This window comes from Electrona antarctica (assembly GCF_951216825.1).
Source record: "Electrona antarctica genome assembly, chromosome: 6".
NCBI lineage: Eukaryota > Metazoa > Chordata > Actinopteri > Myctophiformes > Myctophidae > Electrona > Electrona antarctica.
Genome location: NC_136811.1, coordinates 31,280,841 through 31,302,724, shown reverse-complemented (window position 1 = coordinate 31,302,724; position 21,884 = coordinate 31,280,841). Strand labels below are relative to the sequence as shown.

The window sequence follows — 21,884 nt, the reverse complement described above, 5'->3', positions numbered from 1 at the left end:
AATGTGGAATGATGCATGTAGAGTACTGTTGATGTGGAAAAATAATATGTATAGTCTAACTGTCCATAGCAGTATTTTATTGTCTGTTTGCACTGTTTGTGAACTCTTGCTCTCCATGTGTCATTATGTCATCATGTACAGCAAAACTCATTTAAGAACATGCACCAGTTCTCTACATTCTCTACATTTATACAGTACATGGTGATTTAAATGATAATGATTTGCATGGGAATTCTCCTTTTCCAATCTCTATTTAAACTTCAAAGATCAAAGCAAATGTGTGATTTAAATCCAGAGCCAGATCTATTCCTGAAATGGTTACATTCATCCATTCAGAATCCAAGCCAAAGACCAAGAGACTGCCGAGCAACTGAGCTTCACAGCTGTGCACTGTCAAGAGCAAAGTTATTATATTATCGTCTTAACAGCTCCAATGGCACTGAAAACCATAAATGAAAACAAACTTTAACAAAAATGACACTACAAAGTACACAAGAACATTTCAGAACCCATGCAGTGGCTTCCAGGAATTCAATGTTCTACTGTAGTTGTTTGTTAGAGTTCAGACCTTGTATGGACATTTCTAGAACTGCAGGGGATACTTTCCTACTTGCTACACATTAAATCCAGCGTGTTCATTTTACTTGAGCACGTGTCTGAAATTAAATGATCACTCTTTTTTTGTGAATTCCGTTTGAAGGAGTGAAAGGAGATGGAAGACCTCCCACAAAAAGGTCAAAGAGGATGCAAGCTGAGACAGGGGGTTATTAAATGGTAAATAAATAAATGGTAAATGGTGCATTTATATAGCGCCTTTATCCAAGGCGCTTTACATAGATTGTGCATTACATTCACCCATTCACACACATTCATACACTGATGGCGGCGGAAACCATGCAAGGTACCAACCAGCACATCAGGAGCAATTAGGGGTTCAGTGTCTTGCTCAAGGACACTTCGAACTCTGGGTTCGAACTGGCGACCTTGCGGTTACCATCCGGAAACTCTACCCCTGAGCCACTGCCACCCATTAGGAAAGGGTGTGTGTATTAGGAAAGGGTGTGTGTGTGTGTGTGTGTGTGTGTGTGTGTGTGTGTGTGTGTGTGTGTGTGCGCGTGCGTGCGTGCGTGAGTGAGTGAGTGAGTGAGTGCGCGCCGTGTATTCTTGTTACACCACAGTGAAATGCTATGACCTATAAAGTCTGGATATACAAGCAGCATAGCTTTTAAGGACCATGTTCACACAACCGCAGCTAGTCTTGGCCTTATAATGCAGGGCTACCATCTGTGTGTGCGTGTGAAAGAGAGAGAGAGAGAGAGAGAGAGAGAGAGAGGCCATGAAGCTTTCAAGGTTCTTGTCCTTTCTGGCCACAGAGACACAGAGTCACAACCTTGACAGGGCAGAATTGTATTTTCTACGGCTGAATGAACCCACTTCACTACTTCACTGTGGTTCAGGAAACACACCACCACACACACACACGCACACGCACGCACGCACGCGCAGATGATTATAGCAGAACCCCCTCACACATGCACACAAAAACTAAAATGTATCAATATTATTTACTTTATTAGTAGGCTTGGATGTATATTTTTTCATACCTTTATGCATTCATTCATATACTTTCATACAATTCACCTGGATAAACAGCTTTTGTGGCATTGTAAAAAACATGTATAAACAGCATATATAAACATAACAGCTGAGCTGCTGGTAATAGTGGTTATTGTAGCATGTATGACATTGTCTACTGTCTAGCCTATATACAATGCTGTGTGTCTAATATGAAATTAGCCTACTTAGAAAAGTCTTGCTGTGTGAAAATACTTCCGACCTGTAGAATCAGGAATAGATATGAAATAAGCTCCCCAGATGACCCTTGTTGTGGATACAGAGACCTCAGTGGGCTGAACAGAGATGATGTGTGGGTGGTGGGACAGCAGCTGAATAAAATTGTCTGTCATAAACTAAGATGCTTTAAGTTGGAAGAATTCATCTCTAGATTAAACCATTTAAGACCTGAGGCCGATTCTACAAATGCCTTCTAAATCACTAGTTCTCACACTTATCAAGATCTTTAAAAAATGCTCACAAATAGCAGATGTAAGTGCGGCACAAAGTGATGCACTGTGAGCTTGTATATCTGCTTTATTTGAATAGTCAACGCAAAAAAAACGCCCAGGCCTATTTCTTAGTCTCTTTATCACACACAAACACATTTTGCACATGAACATGAATGAACACATAGTTACAGTGCTATGATTGACTGCACATTTTTGCAAAACAGGCAGCAACAACAATGGGATAAAAAGTCTGTTTACATTCAACCAATACAGTCCCGCACCGTGGAACTCCAATTTCTGTCTGTATGATGTTGAAAGGTCATACGTTCATTGGAACGAAAAAGAAAAATAGCACAAAATATAGCATATCAGCTGAGTTTTAGAAGACAGCGGCTACAGTATTGTGCTGATATAAACACAACAGTGCATTGTAACAAGGTGCGGCTCAGCCGTGAATATCTTTTCGCTTGCAGTGCAAAGCGAATGTTCTTTTTGTACCTCCTGCTGCTGCTATGAGACGTCGAATGTCTCTTTTTGAGGCTAAAGGTTTTGTGTTTTTAACATCGACCACTCTGCTCTCTTGAGAGCTACAGTAAAAACCTGCGTTGCAAGGAACACGCAACTACATGTTATTTCCAATCCAAATAAAAAGAAACAGAGGAGAAGGGAGGAGGAGCCCAATAACTATAAAAAGAGAAGTGCGAAATCTAGTCAAGGAAACCACTTGAAGAGCTGCAGAATAACACCAAAAAGCTCTCAAGACTGCTCTTTCTAAATCGTCAGAGGAGCTTACTCTTTCCCAGCTCTTTCTCTGCCTTCTGGCAATGATTGTGAGAACTCTGACACCGAAAGTAGCCATTCATGACGCAACTTAAAAATGTTAAACAGTGTTTTACAATTCGTTACTGAATCATCGTTATCTATATTTACATTGTACAGTAGGAGTGATAACCTTCGATGCTAATGCATCGAACTTGTAATAAACAAGGAATGATCACATAGTGATAATGAGTTAGGTGAAACAGGCGCTGTCTTCGTTGTCTCCCTTGTCTTTGTTTTCCCTATTATTATTATTTTAGTAACATAACATGTATGTTTACATTCTGAGTTAAATGAACACTGGCGCTAAAGTAATATATTGAATAACATATGAATGTAGGTTTTAAGGCTAGAATGGCATTGTAGAGAAGTGGACTAGTGAGAGATGATTGTCTCTCCTTCATTGCGGGACTGCAGGACTCTGGAGATAGTTAGTCGTGAATAATCATCTTCAGTCAGTTTTGTAGGTAGTTGTGCAGTATCTCCTAAGTTATCTCCTTAAGTTATATTGTATTAACCTACTCTTCCATACAAATTGCACAAAATTACATTTTATTCATTGAAAGTTACATAGTACTAGGACTTTTTTTCTTATCTGCTATTTGGGGTTCCCAAGCCACACCAGCCCACATGTATACAGACAAACAAGCACACACAAACGCAAACACACCCAGACACATGAGGTACGCATACACACACAACCCTCCTGTGAACCTCATAATAGTGATTCAGCCTCTGCTTTTCAACACAAACCGAACTCAAACAGCTGCTTCAAAAGCTGTTGTGCTGAAATATTCATGCCAGCCGTGGTTTTTGGCTTCAATTATTAATTCTGAAAAAATACAAACTCGTCAAACTTTGTGTATCCCACCTTATTAAAGACCACCTCCTTTACAGAACTACCCCACCCACCGCACCTCACATGGCTCGGTCCCCCAGACCGGAGCATGATCGGATAGATAGGCCATTATCTCGGCCAGCATGATCCAGAACAAGCACCCCCCCCCCTCCCCCCCTTAATGACTTCCTCAAGGTTGCAATTAGCGCGTTTGGAAATTCACTAATTATGGTTCCTTGAGATAATTCCACAATGAGAGGCACCGATATTTAAAATTTTAATTAGGGAGACAGAGAGAAAGATAGACAGATGAAGGAGATGAGAGAGAGAGAGAGAGAGGAGAGAGAGAGAGAGAGAGCAAGAGAGAGAGTGACAGCAAGAGAGAGAGAGTGAGAACAAGAGACATTTGAGTGAGAGTGAGTGAGTGAAGGGGAGAGATAGAAAGAGGGATATAAGTAGGGAGAATGCAAGTGAGGGGGCTGATGAATAGAAGCACTCATGGAACACAACAAGCAGACAGCTCGCTGCTGCTAATGAATGCATTACGCTCTTTAACAAGCCTAATTTGTATTTAGAGTTCTGGGGATGAATTACTGTGAAGGCTCCCAAAGCACCAAGCAGATTTTAGCAGCCAGTTGCTACAGTAACTCAACACAGGGGACTAAATACTGGGTGGGAGAGGAGAGAGAGAGAGAGAGAGAGAGAGAGAGAGAGAGAGAGAGAGAGAGAGAGAGAGAGAGAGAGAGAGCGAGACAGAGAGAGAGAGACAGAGAGAGAGACAGAGAGACAGAGATTGTTGCGAAGTCTGGGGCCCACTTGCCGATCAAGAACCTGAAAAATGGGATAAACACAAAATTGAAACTCTGCACCTCCAAGGCTTCCTGGGTGAAGGCAAGATGGAGGGACCAGTGGAATGCAGCAGATCCTTCCAGGCTTCACCACTACATAGAGGATCCCACAGATGTCGCTGGCCAGCACCTCCCCTGCAAGGAGTGGACAACCCTCAACCGCCTGAGGACGGGTGTGGGACGCTTTGGTGCATCTATGCAGAAGTGGGGTCTCACAGACAGTGCCCACTGCGAATGTGGGGACCCATCACAGACTGTGGAACACGTGCTGACCAGCTGCCCTACATACCGGCCACCGAATGGTGATCGTGGGCTAATTGACCCTAGACAATGACACACTGGACTGGCTTGCTGCAACGGAGCTGAAGGTCTAAGGACATACGACAGAAGAAGAAACTCTGCATGCGGAGTTCTGCAATTCCATTCTCCACATCCAACGGAAAACGGCAAACAACGCATGCAGATCACAATTAGGACCATAATCAAAACCCAAAAGAGAGCATTGAAATTCCATAACCACCTAAAGGAAAGTGAACCAGACAGACACGCCCCACAAAAATGCCCTCACACACAGTGAATCCCTAACCTCACATCACCATGCATTCCACTTCGGAGGAAAGGGCCTGGTCTGTGTTACTAAGTTGCTGTGTGATCCGGTCGGGAGCGGATGATGTCGTTACGTCATGTTGTAGTCATTGTTTTGTAGCCATCAGGCCTGAACCCTCTAAACCAGAACATCCTTTCCCTCAAACCGGAAGAGTAATACCTTCCCAATAAAAGCCTTGATGTGTAGTGCGAGTCACGTTTTGATTGGGAACGTATTATTCTTCCGGTTTGAGGGAAAGGATGTTCTGATTTAGAGTAAAAAAGGATAGTGCGGACCGGAGCGCAATAATTTGAATAAATTGCTGCTACTTGGCGCAAATATTTTTATACTAAATGAATGCAAAAACATTGAAATACTGCTGTCAACTTTCAAAAGTATAAAGCTAACGTCTCCTATGTGGATGTATAAGTATAACTATCTCTGACAGAAAATGCACAATATTTGTATTGTTTTACAAGATAGTATTACTCAATTGTTAATGTAACATAGCTCTGTTTACACTTTACACCTTTATTTTATTCCTATTTATATTGTAAGAAAGCTGATGGGTCGCACACACCAAGACTGCATTTTAGTTTGTATTCTTTATAACATTGAATGACAGACGTTTCGGCTATCCAGCCTTCATCAGTGTCAAACTGAAAATTCCTATTTATATTCAATATGTATTTGTACATACATTGTTTTATCTTGATTGTTTTGTTCCACTTTTGCTTTGGCAATGTAAATGTATGTTTTCTCATGCCAATAAAGCTCCTTTGAATTTAATTGAATTGTTTGAATTGAGAGAGAGAGAGAGAGAGAGAGAGAGAGAGAGAGAGAGAGAGAGAGAGAGACAGAGACAGAGAGACAGACAGAGACAGAGAGACAGACAGAGACAGACAGACAGACAGACAGACAGACAGACAGACAGACAGACAGACAGACAGACAGACAGACAGACAGACAGACAGACAAAAAACACTCCATGTAATTGTTCTGAAGTCCTTTGTTGTTGAAGTAGTATTAGCATTGTGGGTGAAAGAGAGAGAGGGGAATGGATATAGAAAAGCAACTAAGCAAGGGCCGGCTAATGAAACTAGAGAGTGAGACAGGAAGGCATTAAAAAATGAATGGTTAAAACCATTAACAGGCTTATTCCCATAAAAGGCTGGTGATTTAGTTACCAACTCGTTTAGCTGGGGACCACCTGGAACCCCCAGGAGTTCAGAGGCAAAACTGACAAAATGTAAGCCGAGATGAGATTTTGCATGTACATTACATACATGATTACCAGGAGAAGTTAAAAACAATTGCAATTGGAATACATGTACAGGTACATCTATCTGTTGCTGTATAAGGAGCATCTCTCAAACATCATCATCACGCGCACGCCTAGCCTTTTCAGTAGAACTCTAATGTACCAAGGCTGCCCACAGTAATAGAGCATATAGAATTAGCACTAATGTCAAATGATTTCATTACACACTGTTGGGAGCCTGCTGGGTGTAGAAAGATAACATCTCAGCCTTCATAGTTTAATGTCCACGGTGCAGCTATCAAACCAAATAGCTTTCGACTGAAATGGGTAACCAGGGAGAACATGCAACATTGATTCTCAAAATGCTAATAACCCATAATGGGAAAAACCATTGCCTGAAGTTCATTATGAAAAATATAGTGGATCTCTATTCTAGACCATACAGATGCCTTTCATTTTGAAAAATAAAAGTGACATGCATGTCTTGTTACTTGCACAAGCAGAGTGTGCAAGTATTGTGGTCGTGCTGGTACGAATGCTTGGTAGGTATTGATGGTGACGTAATTAAGATATGTCTCAATGCCGGGTTATAACTGGCTTTTGATGGTGACGTAATAAAGATAGGTTTCAGATTACATACATGTATACATACAGACATTACCTTTAATTCACCCGACGGTGAAACATATCCTAATTATGTCACCATCGACAGCCAGTTATAACCCGACAATGCCGACTTTGAAACATATCTTAATTACGTCACCATCAACATCAGTATACCTACCAAGCATATGCACATAAAAAAGCCAGCCGACCACAGTATAGTCCTTTCAACTTACTGTACATACATGTATACATACATACGTTACCCGTTACCCAACCAATATTGAAACGTATTGTAATTACGTCACCATTCACAGGCAGTTATAACCTGACTTTAGTATTTCATTTCAATGTTATACAGAGAGGCTGAGATTTGAAAGTTCGTAGCGGTGGTCGACAGACAGCACTTGCGCGCTCTGCTTGCGCACTAGTAGGCCATTTATGGCCTACTAGTGTGCAACGTGCAAGTAGGCACTCGACAGAGTGAAGTTCTAGTTGCTTTTGTGGTCAGATCATACAGCCTGGAGTCCCATACAGTTGGAGGCCATCGATATTGTCCTTTTCTTTTTGCTGAGGTTTGCGTGATCTGCGCAAAAGGACATTTAACCCATTTTGGGCGGGAACCCCTTTTGGTGTTTTAAACATTATGTTATTATTTAGCTATTGAAAAATAGCAGATCTACAAGCTCGTGGCGTGCTACGAGCTTGTAGGTCTGCTATTTTTGAAAAATGGTGAAAATATTTATTTCAGAAAACTGGAGGATTTAGAAGGATTTTTAAAAATTTTGAGGTCAGGCCTAAATGGGTCAAATAATAAGGGACAATATCGGTGGCACCCAACTGTAGATGTTGCATGATTGTGTCACATGATGATTTATTATATAAATATGTGAATGTGAATTTATATATCACCAGAGTCAGTCATTGCAATTAACAAAGAAATCTCACAACCAATCCAGTACGGCAGTAAACAGTAAGACAGGAATAAAGTCTGCTCCACTACTGTTGACAAGAGAAACCGAGAATAATAACAAGCAGGAGGAAGTGGAATGCTGAAGCTGATGAGGCAATTACCAACTCCCTCCAACATGCACGCGCACACAGACACGCATGCACGCACGCACGCACGCACACACCCGCACGCACACACACACCTTCCGTTCCCAGTTCCCACTCATCTTTCTAGTGTGGTATCTATATTAGAACAAATTAGCACTGCTAAATTTAAAACAACAGTTCCTCCTCACTGCAATTAACACAGCAGAGGCAGCGCAAAGGAAGGGTGGGGCTGGGTATTAAACAACAGAAGAAGACAGGCAAGCTTCAACAAGTTGACAAGGGGAGGGGGGTGTAGACAAGCACATCTCCTCAGATACACATGAAGTGTCCAGATGATTCTTTTCACCCGACAGTGAGGAATTTCACTGGGAGGGCATAGCACATGTAGAAGATGAAAGAAATACTGTAGGTCCCCCACATACATGTTGGAAGCAAATAGTATGGAATGTCTTTGAAAAACATTGGGATCAAGTGTCCTCCTTGGCATACTGGCAGCATGCACAACATTATTGTTGCTGATTGTACAGCAACAGGTACAGGTACAGCCAGACATTTAGGCTAAAAGGATAACAGAAAAAAGTCATGGGGACTTGTTTCCATTGTGGTCCTATGTATTCAATTCATCAACATAACACATGTTTCTATGGGACAAATGACTTTACCCCCCTTGTGGTCTGCTGATAGATGGCTTTTTAGGCCTGTTTTGAAAGAAACCAGTGATCCACATTTTATAAGGGATGGTGTACAACACAAATTTGTTCTGTGCGGGACGTGAGGGGAACATTGGTTACCGTAATGACTGGAAAATTGCGATAAACGGTAAAATGAACTTCTGTGGGCGCCGGTCGGGGCACCACGGCCACTGTGGCCGTATGGGCATATACTTTTTCGAGGGGCACACGGCCAAAGAGAGGGGCAACGACGGCCATGGCCGCCGTGGCCGCCGTGAAATTCCTGCCCTGGTGTCAGAGCATTCCATATTTTGGTGGCAGAGTAGTAGAATGTACGTAGGTGCGTTCAACACCAAATCTGTGCTGAAAATAGCCAATCTACAAGCTCACATCACATCACGTTGTGACACGTTCTGAGCTTGTAGATCTGCTATTTTAGTCAAATGTTCACTCGAGAATTGGAGGATAGGATCGTAGGATGCGGTTAAATACTGATTTCCTGTGTAGTCTGGCCAGTGACAGAACGTACTGTGAAGAAAACTATTATTATTATTTTATTAAATCCTCACCAGAATTAATTATTCCTTACATATGTTGTCAGTAGCAGCGGTGTTATTAGTTCAAACTGTGATTTCTCACAAATGCCTTTCCGTAATGTTTATCCACGAGTTGTTGACTCTCACTTCCTGATCTATCGGGAAGTCTTGTGTCGAACTCTCGTCTCGCACGACTTCTGGGTCTTAGAGCATTCTCACAGCTATTTAGAAGGAGCGGCTGTCGCAGTTGCCCTCATATATTCTTCCCAGAGTATTTACTTGAGGCGCAACTTCTTGACTGCTGTGTTCACAAACTTTCTCAACTTGTTTTTATCAACTTTTATTCCGCATCCTGTCCCTCCCCTCTTTTTTCTGTATCTTTCATAATACAGACTTATTTTGCATTCAAACAGCCTTTGCTTTTGGCCTATTCATTCGAACAACGATGGCAGAAAACTTTGAAGGCTTTGAATAAGGTGGTGTGCCGTGCCGTATGTTTGGAAAAAGATGTTTATGGAAAGAGACCTGCAGATTTACCCCTCTCTCTCTCTGCCCACATCTCCATCTCACATCCTCAAATCTCCCCCGTTTCTCTGAGCTTCTTCTTTATTGCTCTATCTCTTGCCTCTTTGTCATTCTGACCCCCGTCCCCTCTCTGTCTCTCTCTCTCCATCAACTGTCAGAAGGCTGAATACAGTAATTAAGTGTCTATCTTTCAATGTTGCTGTCCAAGGTGATGGGAGACCATTGTGTGGGCTTCATAACAGAGTTGAGTTGTTTCACCTCCCTTCCCTGCTCCTCAAGTCTCTTTGTCCCTCTTGTTGAAGAGCTGACACAGATAGGAGGTGGGTGGGAACTTTCCATTCAAAATCATCTGTCTGTTGGTCTGTCATGGACGGATAAAAACCCAAGTGAGCGGTGCTGGGAGTGAGTGTAGAAAACAGGTTATCAAAAATGACAAGTGAAGTGATGTGGGTTCCAGGGTAAAATTAGCCGCAATACAGGCAGCGACCATGTAAGTGGGTGAGCACAGTTAATTATACCCTTCGTACATGATGGTACACACACACACACACACGCACACACGCACACACGCCCCACACGCCCCCCCTCCCCCCACACTACTTTTGAAAAATGCAACATCCATGACAAAATAGCTTGAAGGAAAACACTCATTTTCCACCTTCCAAATCAACCATTTCCGAAACGTGAGCAAATTAGCCCAGACACCAGCCTGGGACTGCAAGGTGGGATGGAGGGAGGCTAAGATAAAAAGAGAGAAAGCACTCGGAGGAAGGTGTGCATGTGTGTGTGTGTGTGTGTGTGTGTGTGTGGGGGGGGGGGGGGGGGAGGTGGGTGTGTGGGTTTGTTAGTATGTATGCATGGGTGTCTAAGTCAGTTCAAGCACATCAGGTGAAACACAGTTTAGGCAAGGTTGTGTACTCGGCAAAAATATTTGGAAGCGCTCGGGTAAACATGCTGATGATAGGAGAATGCTAGTGAAGGATGGAGGGAGGAAACAGAATGAAACGGGAAGGAGACAGAGAGAGGTTTCCTAGCAGGTCTCCTCAAGGCAGTCTTTACTGATGAATAGGCACCATGCGTGCAACCACAAGAAATCTCCACCATTACGCCTCGTGAAATAGAGGAAGGTGGGGAAGGGAGTTGATGTAACAAACCAGTCCGGCTTGCTTCATGAAGGATCTGTAGTAGATTAAAGCAATAAGCCACAAGAGGTATCAGGTTACCGCGTATTTTATAATGGCTGAGAGGCGTAGTGAGACACGACGGGTAGAGAAGTGTCTCTGACCCTTTCAACCATTATAAAATACCCGGTAAGCTGGGACCTCGAGTGGCTTATTGCTTTTCTAAAACGGTTACAAACATATAGCAATATTAACTATACCTAATTCACAAAAGTAGCTACACTTTGCGCCGCTTTGCGCCCACTAGAACGAGCCACACTTCCTTGTTTTTACTCAGACGGGGAATAGGAGGCGCTTGATGTTTTTACGAGGCCGCCCGGAGCCACACATTTACAGTCATATGTGCGTGGGTGGTGGTTAGACGCCCGCACGGCCAGTGTTTGTAAGGCAATCAAGTGCTCCCCTTCCCCATTTCAGCTACAGAGCTGCGGGATCAATGTAGCGCAGCTGGGAATGATATAAAGTGATTGAAGGTGTGGATTATCGTGAGATTTACCATGGCAACCAGCCAATCAGAATCAAGTATTGGTACTAACTGTTTTAGAAAGAAGGGTATTACACGACCATAAATACTGTACCTGTGTACAGTATGTGTGCACTAGGCCTCAGTGCCGACATCTAAAGGCATCCCCCGCCTCCTCCATTTATAGAAAAACTGCCTTCATAACTGAGGTCAAAGATGAACAGGTCCATTCCACACACAGTTTGACTACTGTGTAAATTGAAGTGACATCAAACTGCCAGTCATCGATATGACCTCTCGACGCATCACGCTGCAATGCTTAAGAGTTTCTAGATCGTCTATTTTCATTGCGGTACACCAGCATACAACTAAGTATAAATCACCTTTAGCATTAGTTGTTGCTGGCACTTGTTAGCAACCACACAACCAACCACTGCTGTCCATGACCCCCACCTCTGGCCATAAACAAAGGCAGCGTTACTCACTGTGTAGAGAGGTATAACACAACCCACCCTGGAACAAAACCCACAGGGGAGAATAGAGCCTACAGATGGACCTGGGGTGGAGGTGGGAACAGAGAAATGCATTGGCAGATCTGTGCGACAACAATGCAATGAACAGCAATGGAAAATATAAACAGACCACCAAATTTGTCAGCTGCTAGTGACATGTTAGTTACACAACTCACTCTCCTGAACTCAATCGAAGGCTACATACATACCAATAATGGCAGAATCTGCTTTGTCTGAGTTCATTTGCTAATAGTGTTGTTGGAATGAATGGAGACTGTAGAAGCGAATAGGCACCGCTTAAAACACTGTATGTCAGATTTAACCGACAACCACCCCCCCAGTACCTACCACAATCTTGGCATCTCGGACAGTGTTTTCGGGAACAGTGACCCAGTACTCAGACTTCTCCCACTGTGGCGGCTGGTTATGCACATTGGTGATGATGACAGTGAGCTCCACTGAGCTGCTGCGATTCCCCCCGTCACTGGCCACGATCTGCTGGCTGATCCTGGATGTCTGGGAACACACAGAGATCACAGAGGTCAGGTGAAAATATAGCCTGCATCCTACTGTACATCCTTATAGACCTTTCTTTCTCACTAAATTGAGAAAGAAAGGATGCAATCATGTCACCCTCCGGGGATCCTGGGATGCAATACTGTACTCAGTACTGTACTCTAACATTGTTGAAGTAGGACTCATAAGACATCCATAAGACTACCATTACATTGAAAACCTATTTACATCACTGGGTTAGGATAGGATAGGATAGTGTAGGGTTGGCCCAATAAGCGGCTGGAAATGAGGTAAAATGCAGCCACGCCGTGATTTATTCCCAAAAGAAGGTTACAGCATGGGAAACGGCGTGACACAAGCAGCAAACAGATAGGACATGTTGGTGTGCAGCTCCACCATGTCCTCTCACTGATCTAACACTGAGAGTGTGTGCTTCCTGGTAGCCTTTTATAGGCAGCTGAAACAATCAGTGCAGACTCTACCATATTACCGGTCAAACATGCAACACTTCTGAACCCCACATAACCCACATCACACGAGCCTATAAATCTATATCACTACACAGGTAAGTAAATATAAATTATGCCCACTATTGCAAGATAAACCACATGTCCCATTATCATTAGCAGCTCCAATGCATAACTCAAACACCCCCTGGCCAATTCACTGTGGTCCAGTCCAGACCAATATATGGTGCTCTGGTAGCCTGGGGACACTTTTGCCCGAACACACTGGAACAGACAGAACAGAAGCAGTAAGTACTACCATAACACAGTCTCATATTACATATTGTACTTATATTGCCCTGAAACATATTGCACTCTTAACTGTATTGCATTTGCCCATCATGACCAAACATCCCTCTGTTTCCCCAGGTGGTACTGTCCAATGCTGAGTGGCCATCCTGCCGGATAGGAACCAACTCCCATGTTCATAATACTTTCAATAAACCAGTTCAACTCATGACTTTCTTTGTGTGCAAATACAAATGACTAAAGTGCACATGCTGTGCAAATATAAATACTTAAATCAAACACTGGTACAATATGTGTGCAAAATAAGCATAAATGTGCAAAATATAAGTAACGGAGGACCACTTCGTTACAGATAGGATAGGATAGGATATACCTTCATTAATCCCTTGATGGAAATTCAGCTATCTTGGAGTTACCAGGGAAAAACAAAACGGCTAATAAATCACCAGCAGGTTGAAGTCTGTCAGTCTATCATGGTGGGAGGATGAATAAAGTCAGGGTATAGTAGACGTGGAGGGAGAATGTACAAAGAGGCAGATTCCAAGGCAGAATTGAACTAGAAGCTAGAATTTAACTCTCAATCCCTGGTTTAAAAGTACAGTGCTATAGAGCGTCGCAGTCCCACCCCCTCGAGAGACCCGGAAAAGAAATCCCTGTTCATTTTCCTCATAGACTTTTCAGAAAGTATTTATTTAAAGACGTTTACGCCGCGGACAAAGCCAACTCTTGTCGTGACAAATCATGACAATAAACACAATGTTTTGGGCCAACCAAAGAATTAGAAAGTAGAAAAAAAACGGCAGGTTACATCACTTTTTTTGTAGTTTTTCTTCTTTGTAATTATTTGTTTGGTCCAAAATATTGTGTTTGTTGTCATGATTTGTCACGACTCGAGTTGGCTTCGTACAACGCTTAAAAGGTCTTTAAATAAATACTTTTTGAAATGTCTATGGGAAAAATGCATTGGGATTCATTTCCTGGGCCTGGCGTCGTCATGAAAGGGGGCGGGACTGCGGCGCTCTATAACCCCTGAGCTATGGAACAATAAGTCAATATCACATTTCCACCGTTTATAAAGGACTCGCCCTAGGCTATGCTTAAACAACACATTAGCCACCATGAGCACACCCAATAGCCTGTGAGGAGCAGTGGTGGAAAGTATTACAAGTAACTAAGTACATTTACTCAAGTACTGTACTTAAAGGACCACTTCACCACTTTTCAACCTATCTACATATAATAAGTCCTCACTAATAATCATGATAATTGTTTTCTACACAGTTTGTGTCTCATAGGAGGGCTGTGGGCAGTCCAGAAACCCGTCCACCAGTGACATCATCGTTAGGCAGATTTTTTTTTAAACAAGATTTTTCTACAATTTCTTTTTAGATTTTTATTATCGTGAGAACGATGGCTTCCATTTTCGCATTGCAACTTTTCAGGACTAGAAAGCCTGTATTCCCCATCGATGATGTCACAGGTGGACGGTTTGTGAACTGCCCACAGCCCTCCTATGAGACACAGACTGAGTAGAAAATAATTGCCATTTTATCATGAACATTAGTGAGGACCAACTATATGAAGATAGGTTTAAAAGTGGTGAAGTGGTCCTTTAAGTACAATTTTGGGCTTTTTGTACTTTACTTGAGTATTTCCAATTTCAAATACTTTTACTTCTACTCCACTACATCTCAGAGCCAAAACCTTTACTCCACTACAATTAAAGTAACTACAGTAGTTACTTTGGAGACAACACAACCCCTGGTGACCCACTGGATCACTGTATCAACCCACTGTATCAACTGGACACAGGATAGGTGGGTACTATGGACATCTGGGCACCTCCATGTCAAATTGTCTATATTATTAAGTAAATTAAGTAAATGATGTGAACATGCACAGTACATCATTATCAAACTTAATTTTATCGTTCAACTTGTTTGTTTAAGCCCCAAAAAGTTTTGTAGCAATATGTATTAGATTTTAATTGTCAAATGTTTGAATCATGTATACTTTAGTTATACTTTAGTTAAAACATTTTCCTCTTTTTCCCCATTACATTTTGGACAAAATAGCCAATTTTACATGGATGTGCCCAGATGTCCCTACTGTCATAGATCAACTGACTGAACAATCACAAGCTACTAGAGTGCTAAACCGTTTTGTTTTGTTTAACCTGAGTTTAATGCTGGATAACAGGTCATGAGGTCACCAAAATCGAAATGGTTCTTTCTCTGCGGAGCATGAAGATGGGCAACAAATTTCATGGCAATCTGCCAGTTAAGATTATAAAATATCTTGTATGAAGATTTTACATTTTAGCCTGAGGGTGGAGATAGAGGAAAGGTCATGAGGTCACTCAGATATGGTTAGGGTTCATCATCCTCTGGGGAGCATGAATGCAAGCAGGGTTCATGGCAATCCACCCCTTAGATTAGATTGAGAAATATTGTGTGCACGTGGAAATTGTAGCAGAAGTTGTAGGCATATTCCCACTAGCCGTGACTATTATTCGTTCGAGGATTCATTGACATCCCATATTCATAACATATTCCGTCCATATACCGTAACTGTATGATTCCATCTCATTATGTATTAAGTTTGTGCTGTATTGTCTCAACATCGAAAGGGTTGTGTCACCAGAAACTGATGCAACAAATAATGTACTCTTATTGTATATGTACTCTTATTGTATTTTTTTATTTGGTACTGTAATCTGTGGTAGTTGTTCCCTAGTTCATGTAATTTTTTATTTGGTAATCATAATTGTTGTACTTTTACTTGCTGCGTTTTATGAGCAAGGACTTTAAAGGGATAGTTCACCCAAAATATTACTTTTTTCCCCCATCGATTACTCAGCCCATGGAGACTTGAATTCATTGTTATTTTGTGTCGCATTCCTAAGCTAATAATGTGACGACCAGCAGTGGTTCTCTATGAACACACAACGAGTCAGTAATCAATTGAGGGGGGAAAGTAATTTTGTAGGTGAACTATCCCTTTAAGTATTTTTGTAAAGATCATATATTCTGATCATATATTCTGTCAAGAAAAGTAGTACAGAATAGAATGGTTTCCATAAGAACATAATTATGTCAAGCAAACCTCAGAGATTGTCACACCAAATGTTCAGTGACTGATACTGTTGCAGAGTAGTGCTAGATAAGATCTCAGATGACAGCCTTCAAAAGTCAACATCAGGCCCCAGCGAGAGTTGAACTCGCGACCCCTGGTTTACGAGACCAGTGCTCTAACCCCTGAGCTATGGAGCCCTGTATAAACTGTTACACCTCATTACAATGTTAAAAGTACAGTACACAACCTATGCTTAACCAACACAGACACACCTTGTTATGTCATCAGCTACCTTGGGCACACCCATTAGTATGTGATAAGCAGGATCTTTCAGGATGAAATAAGATAAGGCCTTGAGACATATTTGTTTTAAGATAGATCTCATTATTTGTTTGTATATCGTGGGACGATATATCATGATGCGCCTACATCACCTAGTTGTGTCCCTTGTTTTCATTTGCATATTATGAATAAGGCTATATCCCTCCATTGGATAATGCAATCCCCTCCATCATGGGGGATATTGTGGAGGTTAAATCCAAAAAGAATCTCTTAAATTGGCAGCATACTCCAAATGATTGGCCACACATTCACTGCACTTGTGATTTCTATTTATTTCAGCGATCTCCCAATAATGTGCCGTGAACAGTTATGAAGAAAGCTTGTCTGAGGAGGTTAGGATATAAAACCTCCATAATCCATCCCTCCCTGTAGGAACTACAAACACAACCAGAAGGAAATTAATGAATGGAAAGAGATAGTACACACTTGACTTAGTGTCCACTGTGTCTATCACCAGAAACTGCAAATTCTCCATGACAGATGATGTCAAAGCATGTCGGAGGTTGTGTAAACATACAGCAGAGAACTGTGGTGGCTTTTTGTGAAACGTCAATTGTAGTACGTTGAATTATTGGCTGAAGAGGGTGATGGGGGAGAAACAGAGAGATTAAAACAACATACTGAGAGTGATAAATACAGACTCAGAGACAGGGCGAGTTGTCATCTCTGTTACTGTAAATGCTTGTCTACAAGAGAGGAGGGGAGAGGACGGGAAAGAGGTGCATTGTTAAACAGATCATTGGTGTCTGAGAGAGAGAGGAGAAAGAGGAGAAAAGATGAAAGGAGATGACATTCATAAGAAGTAGAATAGTCAGCATTATTCATAAAAGTCATTAAACGGGACGACTTCTGAAGTGCCACTGTGAAAGGAGAGATGGACTCACTCGCTTTCCTTTTTTTTCTTCCCTGAGTTTGACTTTGACTCGGAAGGTTGCAGAACTCCACAGGGTCCACCCCACCCCACCTCACACACACACACACACACACCACACACACACACACACACACACACACACACACACACACACACACACACACACACACACACACACACACACACACACACACACACACACACACACACACACACCCACACACACCCCCACACACACCCCCACACACACACACACACACACACACACACACACACACACACACACACACAGATGACTGCATAAGACCATAATGACAGTGACACTGTTCAGCAGAGTCAGCAGGAAAAGTTAGAATGAGAGAGAAAGAGAGAGAGAGAGAGAGAGAGAGAGAGAGAGAGATGGGAGAGAGACAGAGAAAGAGAGTGAGAGGGAAAGGGAGAAGGAGTCAAGGACAGAGAGAGGGGAAAGGAGAGCGATAATAAGGGCAGTGAAAGATGAGATTGAGTGAAAAGGGCAACATAAGACGTTACACTTGCAGTGAAAGTACAGAGTGAAAGGGAGATAAACATCTAAAATCAGCGTACTGTATGAGAAAGAGACACTACATAGGAGACAGAGGAAAGAAAGAAGGTAATGTAGAAACTGAGGGAGCCAGAGAGAGAGGTGAGCAAGAAGAAGGTTAAAAGTAGTGGAAAGTAAAACAAAGTGAGAGAGGGTTAAGATTGACATTTTAGCGGATGTGGACATTATGGAGAGAGAGACGGTGACAGAGAGAAGGAAAGGTCGGTCGCACATGAGATATGGAAGCAGAGAGAGAGAGTGCGGGGGGAGATGGGGGACAAGGTGAGATATGGAAGCAGAGAGAGAGAGTGCGGGGGGAGATGGGGGACAGAGTGCGGGGGGAGATGGGGGACAGAGTGCGGGGGGAGATGGGGGACAGTGCGGGGGGAGATGGGGGACAAGGTGGAAGCAGAGAGAGAGAGTGCGGGGGGAGATGGGGGACAAGGTGAGATATGGAAGCAGAGAGAGAGAGTGCGGGGGGAGATGGGGGACAGAGTGCGGGGGGAGATGGGGGACAGAGTGCGGGGGGAGATGGGGGACAAGGTGGAAGCAGAGAGAGAGAGTGCGGGGGGAGATGGGGGACAAGGTGAGATATGGAAGCAGAGAGAGAGAGTGCGGGGGGAGATGGGGGACAGAGTGCGGGGGGAGATGGGGGACAAGGTGGAAGCAGAGAGAGAGAGTGCGGGGGGAGATGGGGGACAAGGTGAGATATGGAAGCAGAGAGAGAGAGTGCGGGGGGAGATGGGGGACAGAGTGCGGGGGGAGATGGGGGACAAGGTGGAAGCAGAGAGAGAGAGTGCGGGGGGAGATGGGGGACAAGGTGGAAGCAGAGAGAGAGAGTGCGGGGGGAGATGGGGGACAAGGTGGAAGCAGAGAGAGAGAGTGCGGGGGGAGATGGGGGACAAGGTGGAAGCAGAGAGAGAGAGTGCGGGGGGAGATGGGGGACAGAGTGCGGGGGGAGATGGGGACAAGGTGAGATATGGAAGCAGAGAGAGAGAGTGCGGGGGGAGATGGGGGGCAGAGTGCGGGGGGAGATGGGGGGGGGACAAGGTGAGATATGGAAGCAGAGAGAGAGAGTGCGGGGGGAGATGGGGGACAAGGTGAGAGTGAAGTGTGGTGATGGGGCTGATAACTACTCCTCCTGACACCACCTTTATCTCTGAGGGGCTATATATGCTATGGTCTCTGGTGCACATGGGTGCGCATGCACGTATGCACGTACGTACGCACGTACGTACGCACGCACGCACGCACGCACGCACAATATTCCCTTTCCCCTCGTCAATAATAATCTCACCAGCCCACCCCACCTCACCTCGCCTCCCCACTCCCCATATCATCAGTGCGGATGTGAGCTGCTGAATGTCCATCTGTTAGGACATGCCCAGAATACGGATACTTTGGATTATGGCTTACTGAGACCCTAGAGGGGAGACTCTTATGTTATACTGATCAGCCCACTCACCTCACTCTCATTCCCACTACACAACCCTTAAAGTCCACCCCAACCCCCATGGAAATCCCATACTGTATATTTCACTATGTGTGGTCACACAGAGCTGAAGACCTCTCGACAATCACTGTCTGTATACTGTACTGTACTGTACTGTACTGTACTGTACTGTACTGTACTGTACTGTACTGTACTGTACTGTACTGTACTGTACTGTACTGTACTGTACTGTACTGTACTGTACTGTACTGTACTGTCTGATTAGGGGGTACTAGACCCAGTCTCTCGGTCACTGTGCCTTTACCATGTTTCTCTAGTCTAGATCACCACCTGATATTCATTGACCTGATGATATATGTGTGTCGCAAGTAGGCCTATCTCTATATATCTTTTGAGAGAGCAAAGGAGAGAGACAGAGAGCGAGATATACAGTATAGTAGAAGTATACAGTAAGATGAGAATTGGCTATAGGGGACAAGCTGAACAATGGGGTGGCAGGTTTTCCACAAAGCCCACAGCCTATAAATAAAATGTCATTGCAGTGTCGTCGCCCCTACCCTCCACACACACACGCACACACACACGCACGCACGCACGCACGCACGCACGCACGCACGCACGCACGCACGCACGCACGCACGCACGCACGCACGCACGCACGCACGCACGCACGCACACACACACACACACACACACACACACACACACACACACACACACACACACACACACACACACACACACACACACACACACACACACACACACACACACACACACACACACACACACACACACACACATACATACACACACACACTACAACGAAAAGGGAAGGTGCTGCAGCCAGGTCACTCTGTATAGCAGTGTTCCCAAACTTTTCAGGTCGAGACCCAAAACAGAGATTAATCTTTTGCCCAAACTACTGAATATATTGTCACTATTACTTCTTTATATATACATATATATACATAAGGGAAATACTTCTTGATAAGGTCAAACGTACTTGGGCAGAAGAGATCTGGAGAAAACCAAAATTACGTACTTAGGGAAATCAAACATGACTATTATACTGAAAACTATGTTTTATTTAATCTGCCAAAGATTAGAGGAGGTATACTGCCAATCGAATCTGCCAAATGTGTGATCTCAATGAAATTGAGAATGAGCATCATTTTGTGTTGTACTGTCCTTTTTATGGGAGTGTCAGAGAAGAATTGTTTAATAATATGAACTATGTTTAATATGATGGATATGAATGATGCACAACTAATTAACCGTTTATTCGAAAAATACTTTAAATTGATAGATTTAAATTGGCAAACTATTTAGAGAAAGCCTGGGCCCTTAGGAAAAAAGCAATGTACAGCCAGTAAGGGATATGTATGCTAGGTACGTTGTTTTGTTTTTGTATTTATGTTGTATGCGATCAGTAATGCCAGTAAAGAAGTACATACTTGAACAATTGTAACTGTATGAAAAGGTGTCATATAATCCCATGAGGGATGGGCCACAAGGTGGCATGACACTTAAATAAAATCATTAATTCATTAATTCATTAATTCATTCACATTATTATTTATGGATATTTTTGTTTGTTTGTTTTAACCGTTATTGCGACCATAGGTTGCAGTTTACTATGAAAACCTGCATTTCCCGTCAGTCACGCCTCCATATATGGTCACGCCTCCATATACACCTCGCCTCCATCACCATATATGGAGCTGACCTGCCGTCTTTATTTGCATTATGGCTCATAATCTGCTCAAAATGCGATATTTGGGGCTTGATTAGAGCTTAATTTGACTTGCCAAAAACTATGATCGCCTGGACAATCCACCTCCATTACTGTGCTGTGGAAAGATTTGCGGATGTTTACTACAGTTTGAACCGTAACTAATTGTCGGCCATTTTAGCTGTCAAAAACGTCTGGCACTGGTGAGCTACTGCCCCCTAAAGTACTGGCGCTGAAACAGGTTATTAGTGCAGCCGCGCCCGTTAGCCGGCACAAACTAGAGTTCTCAACATGCCCGAAAATGACACTGCCTCTGCTGCCACCCTTATCTCCAGAGGTGGAGCTGACCTGTTCTGACATTCCATTTGTTGATCAAACCCGTTACACTCAAGACACGCTCCATATATGGCCAGACCTCATCAAACCCTGTACACTCAAGACACTGCCCCTGCTGCCACCCTTAGATCTCCAGAGGTGGAGCTGACCTGTTCTGACATTCCATTTGTTGATCAAACCCGTTACACTCAAGACACGCTCCATATATGGCCAGACCTCATCAAACCCTGTACACTCAAGACACTGCCCCTGCTGCCATCCTTAGATC

General features: G+C 43.3%; 1 protein-coding gene across 1 annotated transcript in view; it reads right to left on the bottom strand.

The window, feature by feature from the left end:
- The window catches only part of LOC306925040 (neural-cadherin), a gene marked incomplete at its 5' end in the record, with an annotated part of 185,678 nt that overhangs the window by 46,098 nt on the left and 117,696 nt on the right, over positions 1–21,884 (bottom strand). The window contains one exon of the mRNA XM_079503721.1: positions 12,317–12,484. Within this exon, the coding sequence (XP_079359847.1) occupies positions 12,317–12,484 (168 nt within the window). The remainder of the gene's footprint in view (positions 1–12,316; positions 12,485–21,884) is intronic.